The sequence below is a fragment of the Zootoca vivipara genome, chromosome 6, assembly GCF_965207765.1.
Source record: "Zootoca vivipara chromosome 6, rZooViv2.hap1.1, whole genome shotgun sequence".
In the NCBI taxonomy this organism is placed as follows: domain Eukaryota; kingdom Metazoa; phylum Chordata; class Lepidosauria; order Squamata; family Lacertidae; genus Zootoca; species Zootoca vivipara.
The window spans coordinates 72,158,484-72,172,310 of NC_142589.1; the positions used below are offsets into that span (position 1 = coordinate 72,158,484).

Below are 13,827 nucleotides of genomic sequence, written 5' to 3' on the forward strand. Positions count from 1 at the left end.
ATAGAGATATGTTCCAGATATGGTTAACCTAAGCCTCAATTGGTCTATTAGAAGCTTCCTTCCGTTGCTGGGCAATAACTAGCTTGGCTGCTGTGAACAAGGAGGAAATAAATTCTTTAGATTTGAGAGTAGAATTTGGAATCACCTCTGGCTTCTATGGAATCTCAGGGGTGTTTGCTAATAGAAGTCAAGATGATAATGCTTCTGTCCCCTTTGAAGTCATGGAATCTTAAAGGCTTATACATCTGCTGTTGAGAGGTAGGCTGAACTTCCTTTTAACCACTGCTGACTTGAATCATCTTTTGAATACTCTTAAATACCTGCTTTTAACTGTGTTTTAGCAATCATTTTAATGTTCTGTTGTATGTTTTTGTAAACTGTTTAGAAGCTCTCTTAGCATCATGCGGCTTATAATATATAATAACAAATTCAATTTAAAAAACACTTTCAAACAGAGTTTCAGCCTTAGTGCAACATACTATTCAGTAACTGGATGTTTGTAACTTCTGGGGCTGGCATGCAAAAAAAAAAAAAAAAAAAAAAAGCCTTCAGCTTCCCCCCCCCCCCCCGGCTGTCCTCAGGAAGGCCTGGAAAAAACCTGCTTCTCATGTCAAGTTTGTGGGTCAGCAGTGTGATGCAGCAGCTAAAAAAGCCAATGCAATTCTGGGCTGCATCAATAGGAGTATAGCATATAGATCTAGGGAAGTAATAGTACCACTGTATTCTGCTCTGGTCAGACCTCACCTGGAGTACTGTGTCCAGTTCTGGGCACCACAGTTCAAGAAGGATACTGACAAGCTGGAACGTGTCCAGAAGAGGGCAACCAAAATGGTCAAAGGCCTGGAAACGATGCCTTATGAGGAACGGCTTAGGGAGGTGGGTATGTTTAGCCTGGAGAAGAGAAGGTTAAGGGGTGGTATGATAGCCATGTTCAAATATATGAAAGGATGTCATATGGAGGAGGGAGAAAGGTTGTTTTCTGCTGCTCCAGAGAAGCAGACACGGAGCAATGGATTCAAACTTCAAGAAAGAAGATTCCACCTAAACATTAGGAAGAACTTCCTGACAGTAAGAGCTGTTCGGCAGTGGAATTTGCTACCAAGGAGTGTGGTGGAGTCTCCTTCTCTGGAGGTCTTTAAGCAGAGGCTTGACAGGCATATGTCAAGAATGCTTTGATGGTGCTTCCTGCTGCCTATGGTTCCTATGAACACAAATCCATCTTCCACAGTTATCCGTCTCTGGCAAGAAACCATGCAAGCTGTTGTTCCCAAGAGACATTGTATTATAGGAAATTTGCTTTGCAAAAAGGTGTACATTCAGAAAAACTGCAGAGAAACATGTTTATATCGGGAGAAATTCGCACTAAAATGCTGGTGGGTTTCCATGAGGACTTTTCAAAAAAACATACACTGATGTGGAAAGGGGGTGGTGGTGGTGGTAGTTTTGGGGCTGATTTTGTTTTTATAATGTATTTTGTGTTTTTATATAGTGAGCTCAGTATCCTACGCTGTGGCCAAATTTTGCACCTTAGCTCTTAAAAAACGTAAATCTCTTTTATTGAATAACATATTACAATTTGTCCTGCCCTCCGACGATGATATTGCTGCTACAGCTTTTAGTTAAATCTCTTGTTTTTTTATGGTGTTTTATTCCTCTGGACCTGTATTTTAAGTACTGTACATTTAATTAGTATATTGACTGTTAAAACCCCATATCAGTCATTTTTATTGTTTATGTAGAGAATTATGCAGAATTTCTGGTTTGATATGCTGGCTGTTTGCTGTAATAAACATTGACTGACTGACTGACTTTATATTGTGATTTTATGTTGTCACTGCCCTGAGACCTGCGGGTATCGGATGCCATACAAATTTAATAAATAATAATATTAAAATGTGGGGGACCAAATTCAGGATTGGAAAAAATGAGAGAAACTGAAATGGACAGATCTCCCCCATCACTCAGTACAGTGGTACCTCGGTTTATGAACTTAATCCGTTCTGGAAGTCCGTTTTTAAACCAAAACCTCTCTTAAACCGAGGTGTGCTTTCCCTAATAAGGCCTCCCGCTGCCACTGGCTTCCACCCTTCAGCTTCCGTTCTTAGACCGAGGTAAAGTTCGCAAAGCAGGACACTACTTCTGGTTTTGCAGAGTTTGTAAACCGAATAGTTTGGGGCTACCTTTGAAGGTGACCTGGAAACTACAAATAATCCAGAATGCGGCAGCTAGATTGGTGCCTGGGAACGGCTGCCGAGATCATATAACGCCGGTCCTGAAAGATATACATTGGCTCCCAGTGTGTTTCCAAGCACAATTCAAAGTGTTGGTGCTGACCTTTAAAGCCCTAAATGACCTTGGCCCAGTATACCTGCAGGAGTGTCTCCACCCCCATTGTTCTGCCCAGACACTGAGGTCCAGCTCCAAGGGCCTTCTGGCAGTTCCCTCCCTGCGAGAAGTGAGGTTCCAGGGAACCAGGCAGAGGGCCTTCTTGGTGGTGGCACCCAGCCTGTGGAACGCCCTCCCATCAGATGTCAAGAAAATAAACAACTATCTGACTTTTAGAAGATATCTGAAGGCAGCCCTGTTTAGGGAAGTTTTAATGTTTGATGTTTTATCGTGTTTTTAATATCCTGTTGGGAGCCGCCCAGAGGAACTTCTTCAAGATCCTCTGGGCATTTTACCCAGGTCAGCTGACTGGGTCCCCCCCACTGTTGTTTCAGGTCCTTTCAGCCAGGGTATTCAATTCACCTTGGACACAGTTTCTCTGGCTCTCCCCTTACCATCGCCATGCAGGATCTCCTGAAACTCTCCACCTTCTTTGCCCTCCTTACAACAGGTATGGAAGGATGGCTCACTCGCGGGAGATTTATTCCACTGGGGTAGCTGGGGTCAGATGCGAGTTGGCATCACGTGACTGGCAGGCATATATGACGGAAGGCGTTTCCAAGGTCTTTTTAATCTTTAATTATTATTTTTAAAATTTGATTTGATTTTTGATCAATTACGGGAAGACCAAAATTATGCAGTTTAAAAAGAGAGGAAACCCAAAAGACTATATAATTAGTGGACATCTAATATAGGAAGTGAAGCAGATTAATTATCTGGGGATTCTATTTAAAAATAACATGAACTGGAATGCACATATCTCTGTGGCAATAGCCAAGGCCAAAGGGACAGCCCACCATATCAAATCTCATTTTTTCTCCCCTGAAGGAAATAGATATATTCCAGCGGCACTGCAAGTAATTGATATGAAACTTTGCCCGCAACTTTTATATGGCGCCCCACTATGGATTTCAGGTGACCTCAAGAAGTTGGACAAATTCCATGCATCCCTCTTGAGGTCATTATTTGGACTTACAAACTCTGTTAAATATGAGTCAATATGCTGCGAGCTAGGAATACTACCTCTATCAATAAGAGCATGGCTGAGGACTTTGAAATACTGGATCTTCCTTCATAATAAAGCCCTATCTCCTAACTCTCTCCTTTACGACCTTCTAAGTGATAATATAAGCTATAACCTATCACTGACTTGCAGGAGAAAGTTGAACTCAATAGGACTAAAGATAACTGATTTTGAAAACGTTGACCCCAAAGACGTCTGGAAAATTATTAGAAAGACTCTTATAGGGAAAAGCACTCTCTACTTGAGATGGCGGGGCGCAGCACCTGCTCCCCATTACACCTGAACCTCCCAATGTGTAGAGACTTTAAAGGGGGATATATGGCAAACTTGAAGAGTCAGGAAGGGTGCAGGCTCTTCATGTTGGCTAGATTCAACGTGTTCCCCTCTATGGAGACAGAAGGAAGATATCTAGCTCTCCCAAAAGCCGAACGTTTATGTAAATGCGGGAAGAATGAACCAGATACATTGGACCACATTTTCTTTTCCTGTAATTACGGTATTAATGCGAGAAGATGATTGCTGGATGCTTTGCAGGTGGATGCCAACTATTCAGGGGTTATTGTCAGATAATAATGATGGAGTTACTTTAGTGGTGGCTGAGTTTTTGTGCTCGGTTTATGCAGAGAGATTGGGCCACTGTGGAGAGGACCAGGGGATGCTAATTGAAAATTGATATATTGTTCTAAAATATTACATCAATTAATATGTATTTTATTTAATGAAGTTTATAATGCGAATGTTTTATTCATAATTTTGTTCTGAAGCTTCTGAATTTGTCATGCCTAATAAAGGTTATTGATTTGATTTGATTTGATTTTTGTTTTTTAAAACCCCCAGCTTTGGAAGCAATTTAGAATACAGCATTAATAACCGTTTTCAATAAAGCTTAATCACACAAATAGGGTTAGTCATTTTTTAAAAAGGCCTGCCACCTTCCTCTTTCTCCAGGAGCATCTGTAACATGTGAAGTTTGTTCGAGCGAAGGATACATCTGCAATGGCACACGGAGGACCTGCCCTCCCGGGAAAGATACCTGCATGGTTGCATACTCCGAAAATACTCTACGTGAGTGGGATCGAGGTTATTGGAACATAGGAGGAGGAGTCAGAATGTTGGTCCACCTGGCTCAGTATGGTCTACGCTGACCTGTCCAGGATCTCAGACAGGGAGTCTTCCTCCAAGTCCTACCTGGAGATGCTGGGGAGGGAACCTGGGATTTTCTGCATCCACAGCAGGTGGTCTATCACTGAGCTACGACCCTTCCCCTCAGGACAAGTGGGCACAGGACAGGGTCAGCCAAGGACACTGACTGTTAGGGCAGGGATTGCATGTTGGACAGGTCCTTGTCTCATCTTATCTTCAGTAATCACCTCAATGAACAAACTGGTTGAGTCATGCATCTACTGCGCTAACTGCCCATTAGTTTTCAGGCCCAATTCAAAGCGCTGGTTTGGACCTATCGAGCATTAAACAGCTCAGGACTGCAATACCTCATGGACTGACAACGGACACTGTGGTCATCATCTGAGGCCCTTCTTCATGAGGCTCCTTTGTGAGAGGTCAGAAGGGCAGCAACATGAGAATGGGCCTTTTCTGTGGTTGCTCCCCACTTGCGGAAGTCCGCTCACTCTTCTTGTTTAAATGTTTCTTTGGTTGTCCTTGAATCTTCACGACACACTTGCTACACTGGTTTAGAGTGTTGGAAGGGACACGGGTGGTGTTGTGGTCTAAACCACTGAGCCTCTTCGGCTTGCTGATTGGAAGTTCGACAGTTCGAATCCCCTTGATAGGGGTGAGCTCTCTTTGCTTTAAGCCAGCTCCTGCCAACCTAGCAGTTTGAAAGCACACCAGTGCAAGTAGATAAATAGGTACCGCTGAAGCAGGAAGGTAAACGGCATTTCTGTGAGCCCCACAACCCCATAGTCGCCTTTGATGGGACTTAACTGTCCAGGGGTTCTTTACCTTTTTATCTAGAGTATTGGACTAAGGCTGGGGAGACCAAAAAAGCTTATTGGGTGATCTTGGCCCGATCTCTCAGTCTAAGCTTCCTTACATGGATGTCATGAGCTCTGAATGAAGCAAACCACGGCGGCTGACTTGAGTTCCTTGGAGGAACAGGTGCGATATACTTAATGTAGGAAAGAAAGAAAGGAAAAAGAAAGAAAGAAATGTGGTGAAATCAGATTGACCCACTCCCTCTCATCCATTGTAGGTGGAAAAGCTGAACGCAGTGTAGACAAAGAGTGCGTCACTGAGGACGACTGTGCCAATGCTGCTATGGAATTGTACTTTGGACCTGGGAAAGCTTTAAGGACAGTTGCCTTCTGCTGCAATGAGAAGTTCTGTGGCACAGTTAAACCTAACTGTATGTCTATCATTTGTTGGTGTGTGTGTGTGTGTGTGTGTTTGATCCTCTCCCCATGCTTCTTCCCCCATCATGGAATCTCAGATTCAAACCCTGACCTTTCCAGATAGGAAGCAAAATATCTTCAAAATACCAATTTCTTTCTATCTAGAGCTGAAAGCAAAACACTGCCTCTCCAAACTGCTTGCATTGCAGCCTGAGGCTGTGTTCTTGGGGAGAGAATGGCTTAAACATCCTTTCTCTTCAGTGCTTGAGAACCAAGAGCTAACTCTCATGCCCAAAATGGAGACCTGTAACACAATCCTTTCTTGTGTGATCTAAGTTAAACACCTCGTGACAGAGCTAGCAGAGCTGCATTCTCAGTTAATCATTTCCTGTTAGGCTCTTTGCAACTCTTTTGCTTAGCTTCAGTGGACAAACGTTTCCATATTGTGCTGTCAGCGGTACACAGACAGACATATAGAGTTATTTTCTATTTCAATTGTACAATTAAACAATTTACTTATCAGTAGAATGCTGGAGGCAGGGACCCTGTGCAAAAATAGCAAGGAGTCCTCAACCCTCTGCAACCACAGACCACTAACCTCTGACCCTGTCCCATGAAAACACCTCTGATGTGCACTGTCAATGACTCCCTCTGGAGGACCTTTCCAGACAGCTTGCCAGTTTGCAGAGGAAGAAATGTCCATTTGCAGGCACAGTTTGAATCCAATCCAAACATCATCATCATCATTCATACCCCGCCCATTTGAATGGGTTTCCCCAAGTGCTCTGGGTGGCTTCCAGCAGAATATGAAAACATAATAAAATGTCAAGCATTAAAAACTTCCCGATACAGGGCTGCCTTCGACAATCTTACTCGGCTACGAGTGATTGCCAAAGATCATCTAAAAGTTGTGTAGTTCTTTATCTCCTTGACATCTGATGAGAGGTCTACCACCGAGAAGGCCCTCTGCCTGGTTCCCTGTAACTCATGGCGGTCAGGGGAGGTCCTGTCTGCCACTCTTACCAAACAGCCTTTAAACATGGAGTTGGGGTTTAATCTGGAAGGTTACTAGCTGCTGGCGGATGCCTCCTTCAAGAGTGAACCCCATCCCCTGTCAAAATTTATTTAGCATTGCTTTTGCCCACCGGTGGCTGGCGCCATTTTGGACTGAGCATTGGCAGCGGAATGTCAGGATTGTGCCCCCCCCCGGGCGCAGCAGAAGGGTCAGTTTTGGAAATTGTGCAAGGAGCTGACTCTTCAGCTGAGAGCTGTCTGTGTGAGTAAGAGAACAAAGCCCACACCCCTTCCTTCCCAGGCAAGACACTGTTAGCTCTCAGGGTGAAAGGAGAGTTGGAAGGCAGCCAGAGCGGGGGGTGGGGGGTAGGCCAGGTTTCAGTCCCTGTACTAGGAGATTGGAGAGGCTCAGAGAGTTGCTGAAGGGGAGGAGGAGAAAGGCAGAGTTCTGGCATCCTTCCTGTTGGGGAAGGGATTCTGAGTCAGTCTGAACAACTCCTTTGCCGAGAGAGGGCGGGAAGTTTTGCTGTGGAGATGTTTTTCCCCCTCTTTGTAAACAAACGTACATAAAGCTTTGTAAATAAACGTACATAAAGTCTCCGTAAGCAGGGCCGTCTTTAGCATATGCACTGCCGGGGTGCAAAGAGCCGCGCAGTGCCTGCAAATTACGTTTAGCCACCCCCACATTTTTTTTGGGGGGGGGGTGAACGCAAAGTTGTTGAGCTTTTCTTGGGAGAGGGTGGAAATAAGTGTTTTTGTTCTTCGGGAATATTCGGGAATATTTGACACCACGGAGTAAGTAACAGAGCAACGGAGGAGGGGGGCAGGGACTTTCGCTCCATCGCTTTTCACTGCCACTGATTGAGAAGGACCGGTATACAGTAGGTATACATTTTGTGCCACTCAGAATTCGGCGCCCGGGTGCCCTGCAGCCCTTGGACCCCTTGGGTAAGGACGGCCCTGCTTATGGAGACTCATTACTGCTTAGCAGGCTGGTTGCATGCCAGGGATCATTAGGCTGAAGTCAGAATGGAGCATGCCATCAGCCTCCAAAGCTGTAAACTCTGAGCTGCCTCTTCCAGATCCTTGAATGTTTCTACACTTGTTTTCAGTGCCACCATTAGAAGGGGATTTTAATGGAAAGCAGTGCCCTGCCTGCCACGAATGGTCAAACACATGCAAAGAGGAGGTGGTGAATTGCACGGGAGCCAACATATACTGCTTTGCTATATCTGCACACCTGTATTCTGGTAAGTGCAACCCCAGATGCAGCAAGACCTGGGACCCCAAATCCTCCTTTCCACCTATTTTCACATAGGATCATGTGTAAACAGAGCCATGCTTATTTAAGGCACATTCTTCAAGACATGAGTTTTTATATCAAACAAAATACCCACCTCTAATTCTCTTCTTTAAATTGCTTCCATTGCATTTGCTTCTTACGTGAATGCTTTGATCTCATTTTGCAACACAAACGTTTGTCTTTCGGAATTGGCACCTTGCTGAATTTCACTATGCAGTTCTCTAACCAAGGCGTGTGTACAAAAATGCATTCTGTTAGGGTAATTTGCTGCTTTATTATTATTATTACTAGTGTATTTCAGCCCGTTCAATAACGGGCGCTAGAACATCCCGGGGTTCGGAGAAGCGCTTGCGCAGCGCTTCTCCGAACCCTGGGACCTGTCCTTGCTGTCGGCGATGGGACCCTTGGTCTGACCTAGTGCAGCAGTTCTTGTGTTCCTAGGCAGCAATGATTTCTAGAAGAGTTTCACCAGAAGTGCGAGGGCAGCTGTGCCATTAAAGATCAAGGGACCATTGATAGCCCCACCAGGTTTGGGGGCTCTTGCATTAGCTCAGCATTACATTAGCAATTTATTTCAAATTATAAATTCATTATAGTGAGAGAAGAACAGAGTGTGGGACACATTTAGAGGAGGAGTTCTTTGCATAATTTGCCTCCTGTAATGTGCAACTTTATTCTTGGATGCCAAAACCCATGATTGCAACGTGGTGGATTTTTTTTTAAAAGCAAACTCTTTTATTTTCCAATATGTACTGTATGAATACAAAATACAAAAAAGAAGAAATACAAAAACTTTCCAACCGAAATACAGAGTCAACTTATAAAATAAACGGGCGCTAGAACATTCGGCCTTTTTCGGTGGCCTTTTTCAATTTTGGGCCTGTTAGTGAGGAGAAGCCGGGGCCTCGATTTTTTGGTCGTCCCGGATTCCTCCTCAGGCCCTTGGGCACGTTGAGAGAGGGCCCGCCCTGCTTAGGAGCCTTGCTGCCTGCTCCTGCCTTCCACCTGATGGCCTCTGTTTTAACTGCTTATTGAGCCAGTGCAGGGCAGAGGGGTGGGGGTGGGGTGGGGAGAGCGCGCGCGTGTGTGTGTGCAGTCTCTGCGTCCAATCCCTGTGTCCCTGGGGCACATGCTCAGTAGCGCGGAAAACGGGACACAGGGAATCTGGACGCAGAGACACAGGGACTTTATTATATAGGACTAGTGTCATTCAGCCCATTTAATAAATGGGCGCTAGAACATTCGGCCTTTTTCGGTGGCAGCGGCGCGTGGGGGGCTTTTATTCCTTGTCTAATTGATTGTTCCTCCCCCTCCCTTTGATCCTTAATTTATCCCTAATTTTCTCCCCCCCCCCGTTCCCAAACCCCAAGCCAAAGCCCCCCCCTTTTACCTTTACAACCCGGGCTCGGCTGGGGGGTGCGGGGGGTATTTCTTCCTTTACCCCCTCCGAAGCTTGTGTTTGGAGTGCGGATCCCTCCCCACCCTGTTTTCGCGCGCTTTTTGTGCCTGCCGTTTGGTTCCTAATTTTTCCTTGTCAACAGCGCTGCTGCTGCCAGGGCCCAGTGGCCGAATTCTGGCTCCTGGACGGCCCGGGCGGCTGCTCCGGGGTGTACACCCAGTTTTTCGGGGGGTGGCTCCCGCTACTTTTGTTGGCCTCCGCGGCTGTTTTTCAGTCACCTGCTGCGTCCGGGAGGGAGCTTTGCTGTCCGGGGGGCTTGCGCCCGCCCCGGCACTTTCTGAGGGTCCCACGGTTGGCGCTGAGCATTCGGTGGCCTCCCCGCTCCTTTCCTGGCTGTTCCGGCCCAGCGGGGGTCTCCCGGTTGCTTGCGCTGTTTGGGCCTCAATTTCGGGCCTGTTAGTGAGGAGAAGCCGGGGCCTCGATTTTTTGGTCGTCCCGGCTTCCTCCTCAGGCCCTTGGGCACGTTGAGAGAGGGCCTGCCCTGCTTAGGGGGCCTTGCTGCCTGCTCCTGCCTTCCACCTGGTGGCCTCTGTTTTAACTGCTTATTGAGCCAGTGCAGGGCAGGGGGGTGGGGTGGGGTGGGGAGAGCGTGTGTGTGTGTGTGTGTGTGTGTGTGTGTGTGTGTGTGCAGTCTCTGCGTCCAATCCCTGTGTCCCTGGGACACATGCTCAGTAGCGCGGAAAACGGGACACAGGGAATCTGGACGCAGAGACACAGGGACTTTATTATATAGGATTATTGGCAAAATTGCATGCAAATGTGTGTGTGTTGGGAGAAACATACTAAATTTTTGATGTGTTTTCATGGGGGATGTTAAAAAAACACACAAAGTGATATGAAAATGTGGAGATCTGGATTTAAGATTGGAGAAAAGAGAAACTGAAATTGACATACTTGCTCATCCCCATGGGATTGCTAGCCATTTTTTTGAGCTCCATTCCATAAGTACCAGATTTGTTTAGTAGCAAGGACAGGGTAAATTTCATCTAGATGGGATTTACTGGTTTGGAGAATAGCTGGAAGAAATTAACATCTTCTCCTGTCTTCCATTTCCAGGAAAAGTTGTGGACAGGACCCTTAAAGGCTGCACTAGTGAGTTTGTCTGCACCTCAATGAAAACTGGCCGCACTCCCATGTTGGGGGGTTCTGATGAGCTCAGGAAGGCAGAATGTTCACCAGATGTTTCTCGGGGAGCTCAGTGCTCTGATCTCCTTCTTCCAACCTTCTCTGGGCTCCTGCTCCTGAAGATCCTCTCATAAGAGGCACTTGCATGGGATGGCATCAGCTCTGTATTCAATCGAGTCTTCCTTCTATCTATAGGTGACTTTTTCCAACTGCAATTAGGCCTTCTGGAGGAATTTTCTCTGATTCACAGAGTGAAAATAAACCTCAGGTTGAAATCAATTGCAAATTGAATTGTAATTCTTTTTTTTTGTTGTTAATTGTAATTTGTGTCAAGACCCCCATTGTTCAGCCTGAACATTGAGATCCAGCTCCGAGGGCTTTCTGGCAGTTTCCTAACTGTGAGAACAGTTTCATTTCATAGGCCCCTAGGATGCATAAAGTTGCTTCTTTGTGGTGCGAGTCAAATCCACAGCCCAAAGTTGGCACCCATAACTCAGCTACATACAGTTTTAAAGTGAAGTTTGGAAGAGGACTGAAGTGTCAACCATGGCAACATTGAAGTTGTGTAAGGAGCTTGATCGTTACAGTTGTGTCAGCACATCATCATAGGAGGGGGGTGGGTGAATCACCAAGGGCTCAGTCCTGGCTTTTTGTGTGTGGTGGCAGGGTGTTATTGACAGACTTTGGTGGTCTGCCCCATGTGGCTATAGGGCTGTATTCTCACTTGACGGGTCTCAAGTCATCTAAGTTTGGTACTTGAATGAGCAGCTAGGGCTGACCAATGGCAGAGTGAATTGTCAGTTCCCCACAGTTGTCTGGTTGATTCCATGCCAAGGAAGGCACCCGTCTGTTGTGGTGACTTATGGTTCTGTCACTTTAAGAGATGTGGAATCTTAAAGGCCTATGTGTCAGTTACTGGAGGTAGGTTGAACAGGAGTTTAAATGCAGTTCCTTTTCATAACAACAGAAGGACCTGAGAAGAACCCTACTGAGTCAGTGGAGAGCAGACTTCCACAAGAGGTGGTAGACTCTCCTTGCTCAGAGGGTTTTAAGCAGAGGTTGGATGGCCACCTGCTATGGGTGATTTAGTTGAGATTCCTGCACTGCAAAGGGGTTGGACTGGATGACCCTTGGTGTCCCTTCCAACTCTACAGTTCTACAAGTGTAGGATAGACCAAAAGCATACCTAGCCCCTTCTTTGTTATACTAACTACAGGTAAGGAGACACAGGTAGCCTACTGGAGAATTTCTTTTCTTTTCCTTTACAGTGGGGTAAACAGTTGTTATTGTTGTTTAGTCGATGAGTCATGTCTGACTCTTCGTGACCCCATGGAAGAGCATGCCAGGGGTAAATAGGGCCAGGACCAAATTGAGGTCGCTCAGGGTTGGCATCAGTAGTTGGCACTGTTAGGCAACTGTTGAGGCTCATGCCTGTTTGGGAACCCACTGCTGATTCCCAGAGCATCCTGGTTCTGCTCTCTCTCCTTACTGCCTCCCCCACGGTTCCCCTGCCCTCTCTGAGCATTCCAGCAATGTCCAGGGGAAGGACATGAGATAGCTGTTTCCACCTGCTTTGTGCTCTCTTGCGTGGATTAGGGCCAGAGGGCATATGAATGGGCAGAGAAAGGAGGAGGTAGGGAAGGAAGGGGCAGAAATTGGGCTAAGCTTGCATTTATAGGCAGACCTTTCTAATTCACAAATCATGAGCTACCACCATCATTTGAAATTCACCCTTCTCTGCTAATTGGCTGTGTTCCACCTAGAAAAGCTGTCTAAGAGGGGATTTACGGGTAGGTTGGATTGGACAAAAAAAAACCCACACAGAAGAACGATTTTCTCTCAAATCTCATTTGCTGCTCATCTCAAAAGCTGTGATAAGAGAGGAGATAACATCTAGAGGATTTGATGGGAAAAGATCGGGAATAGAATGGATTACGAGGAAGATTTGGACATTAGAACTAGGATGGCAGGGCGAAACGTTATTTAGAATCCCTTTATTCTGAAGCATGGGAAGTCAAAATATTGTATGATTTGGCATAATATTCTGTTTAATTGATTGTATTTGTATAATTTGAAATAATTGATGTGTTATAATTGATTTGTAATTGGAAAATTTAATAAAAATTGTTTATTAAAAAAATGAAATTCCCCCTTCTCTGAATTTTGCAATGCAATTCCCCCAGCCAAGTAATGTGTGGGGAAATGCATAAAAAACAAAAAATGCACTCAGGAATGCATATATTGGTGACTGGAACATTAAGAAAATGTGTTACATTGGGGGAAACTGATCTGCTCAATGAATTGAATGAATGAATGAATGAATAAATGCATGCATGTGAGGAGAAAATCACAATAAACGCTGCTAAATTTTCATGTGTGTGTGTGAGAGAGAGAGAGAGAGAGAGAGAGAGAGAGATGTGGAAATGTCCAGAACTGAACTTAAGAATAGTAAAATGAGAAATCGAAATTGACAGATTTGGGCCCATCACTAGAAGGAGGTACACTCACTCAGAGAGGGAGGTGGCGGGGATGGGGAGGGAGTTGAAGGCACCTCACTCAACAACACAGTGATAGAGCATCTTTTCCCCATGCAGAAGATCCCAAGTTCAGTTTCCAGGAACTTATAGGTAGAGCTGGGAATGTCTCACCAAACTGTGGGAGGCAGTGGAAGACAGGAGTGCCTGGCGTGCTCTGGTCCATGGGGTCACGAAGCGTCAGACACGACTAAACAACAACAAGGGAACCGCATAGCAGACCAATAAGCCTGCATGATGGTCAACAATCCATTAGAAAAATCTCCTGCTCAAGCCCCACTAAAATAAAGAAGATCTGCACAAGTACATTGCTCCATTTCAGAACACTTATGCCCAAGGAAAGAGCCCCTTTTGAGTTATAAATAGGTAAAGTGTCAAAGGTATACAATGGGCTCCTTGTTATGTTCAATGCCACATTCGCACCATCTATTTAAAGCAGTATCATACCACTGCAAAAAGGCATGGCTTCTCCCAAAGGATTCTGGGAGCTGCAGTTTGTTAAGAGTGCTGAGAGCTGTTAGGAGACCCTCTATTGCCCTCAAAGAGCTACAGCTCCCAGAGTAGTTTAACAATCAATCCTTCTTCATGGGGAACTCTGAAACTAGAAGCACAGGAAAGAGAAGGCATAGATA

At 45.5% G+C, this 13,827-nt stretch overlaps 1 protein-coding gene across 1 annotated transcript; it reads left to right on the plus strand.

Moving 5' to 3' along the window:
• Nucleotides 1-2,787: 2,787 nt before the first annotated feature.
• On the plus strand, nucleotides 2,788-12,793 carry LOC148685434 (phospholipase A2 inhibitor and Ly6/PLAUR domain-containing protein-like). The gene is made up of 5 exons (XM_088671338.1): nucleotides 2,788-2,836; nucleotides 4,358-4,474; nucleotides 5,622-5,774; nucleotides 7,887-8,024; nucleotides 10,593-12,793. The coding sequence occupies exons 1-5, from the start codon at nucleotides 2,788-2,790 to the stop codon at nucleotides 10,793-10,795; spliced, it is 660 nt and encodes a 219-aa protein (XP_088527464.1). The 3' UTR covers nucleotides 10,796-12,793.
• Nucleotides 12,794-13,827: the final 1,034 nt, after the last annotated feature.

Excerpts from the sequence above, each read along its gene's own strand:
- LOC148685434 (XM_088671338.1), top strand. The coding sequence starts at position 2,788 with ATGCAGGATCTCCTGAAACTCTCCACCTTCTTTGCCCTCCTTACAACA. Across the intron at positions 2,837-4,357 it reads CTTTGCCCTCCTTACAACAG|GAGCATCTGTAACATGTGAA; the intron begins GTATGGAAGGAT and ends CTCTTTCTCCAG. Across the intron at positions 8,025-10,592 it reads ATCTGCACACCTGTATTCTG|GAAAAGTTGTGGACAGGACC; the intron begins GTAAGTGCAACC and ends TTCCATTTCCAG.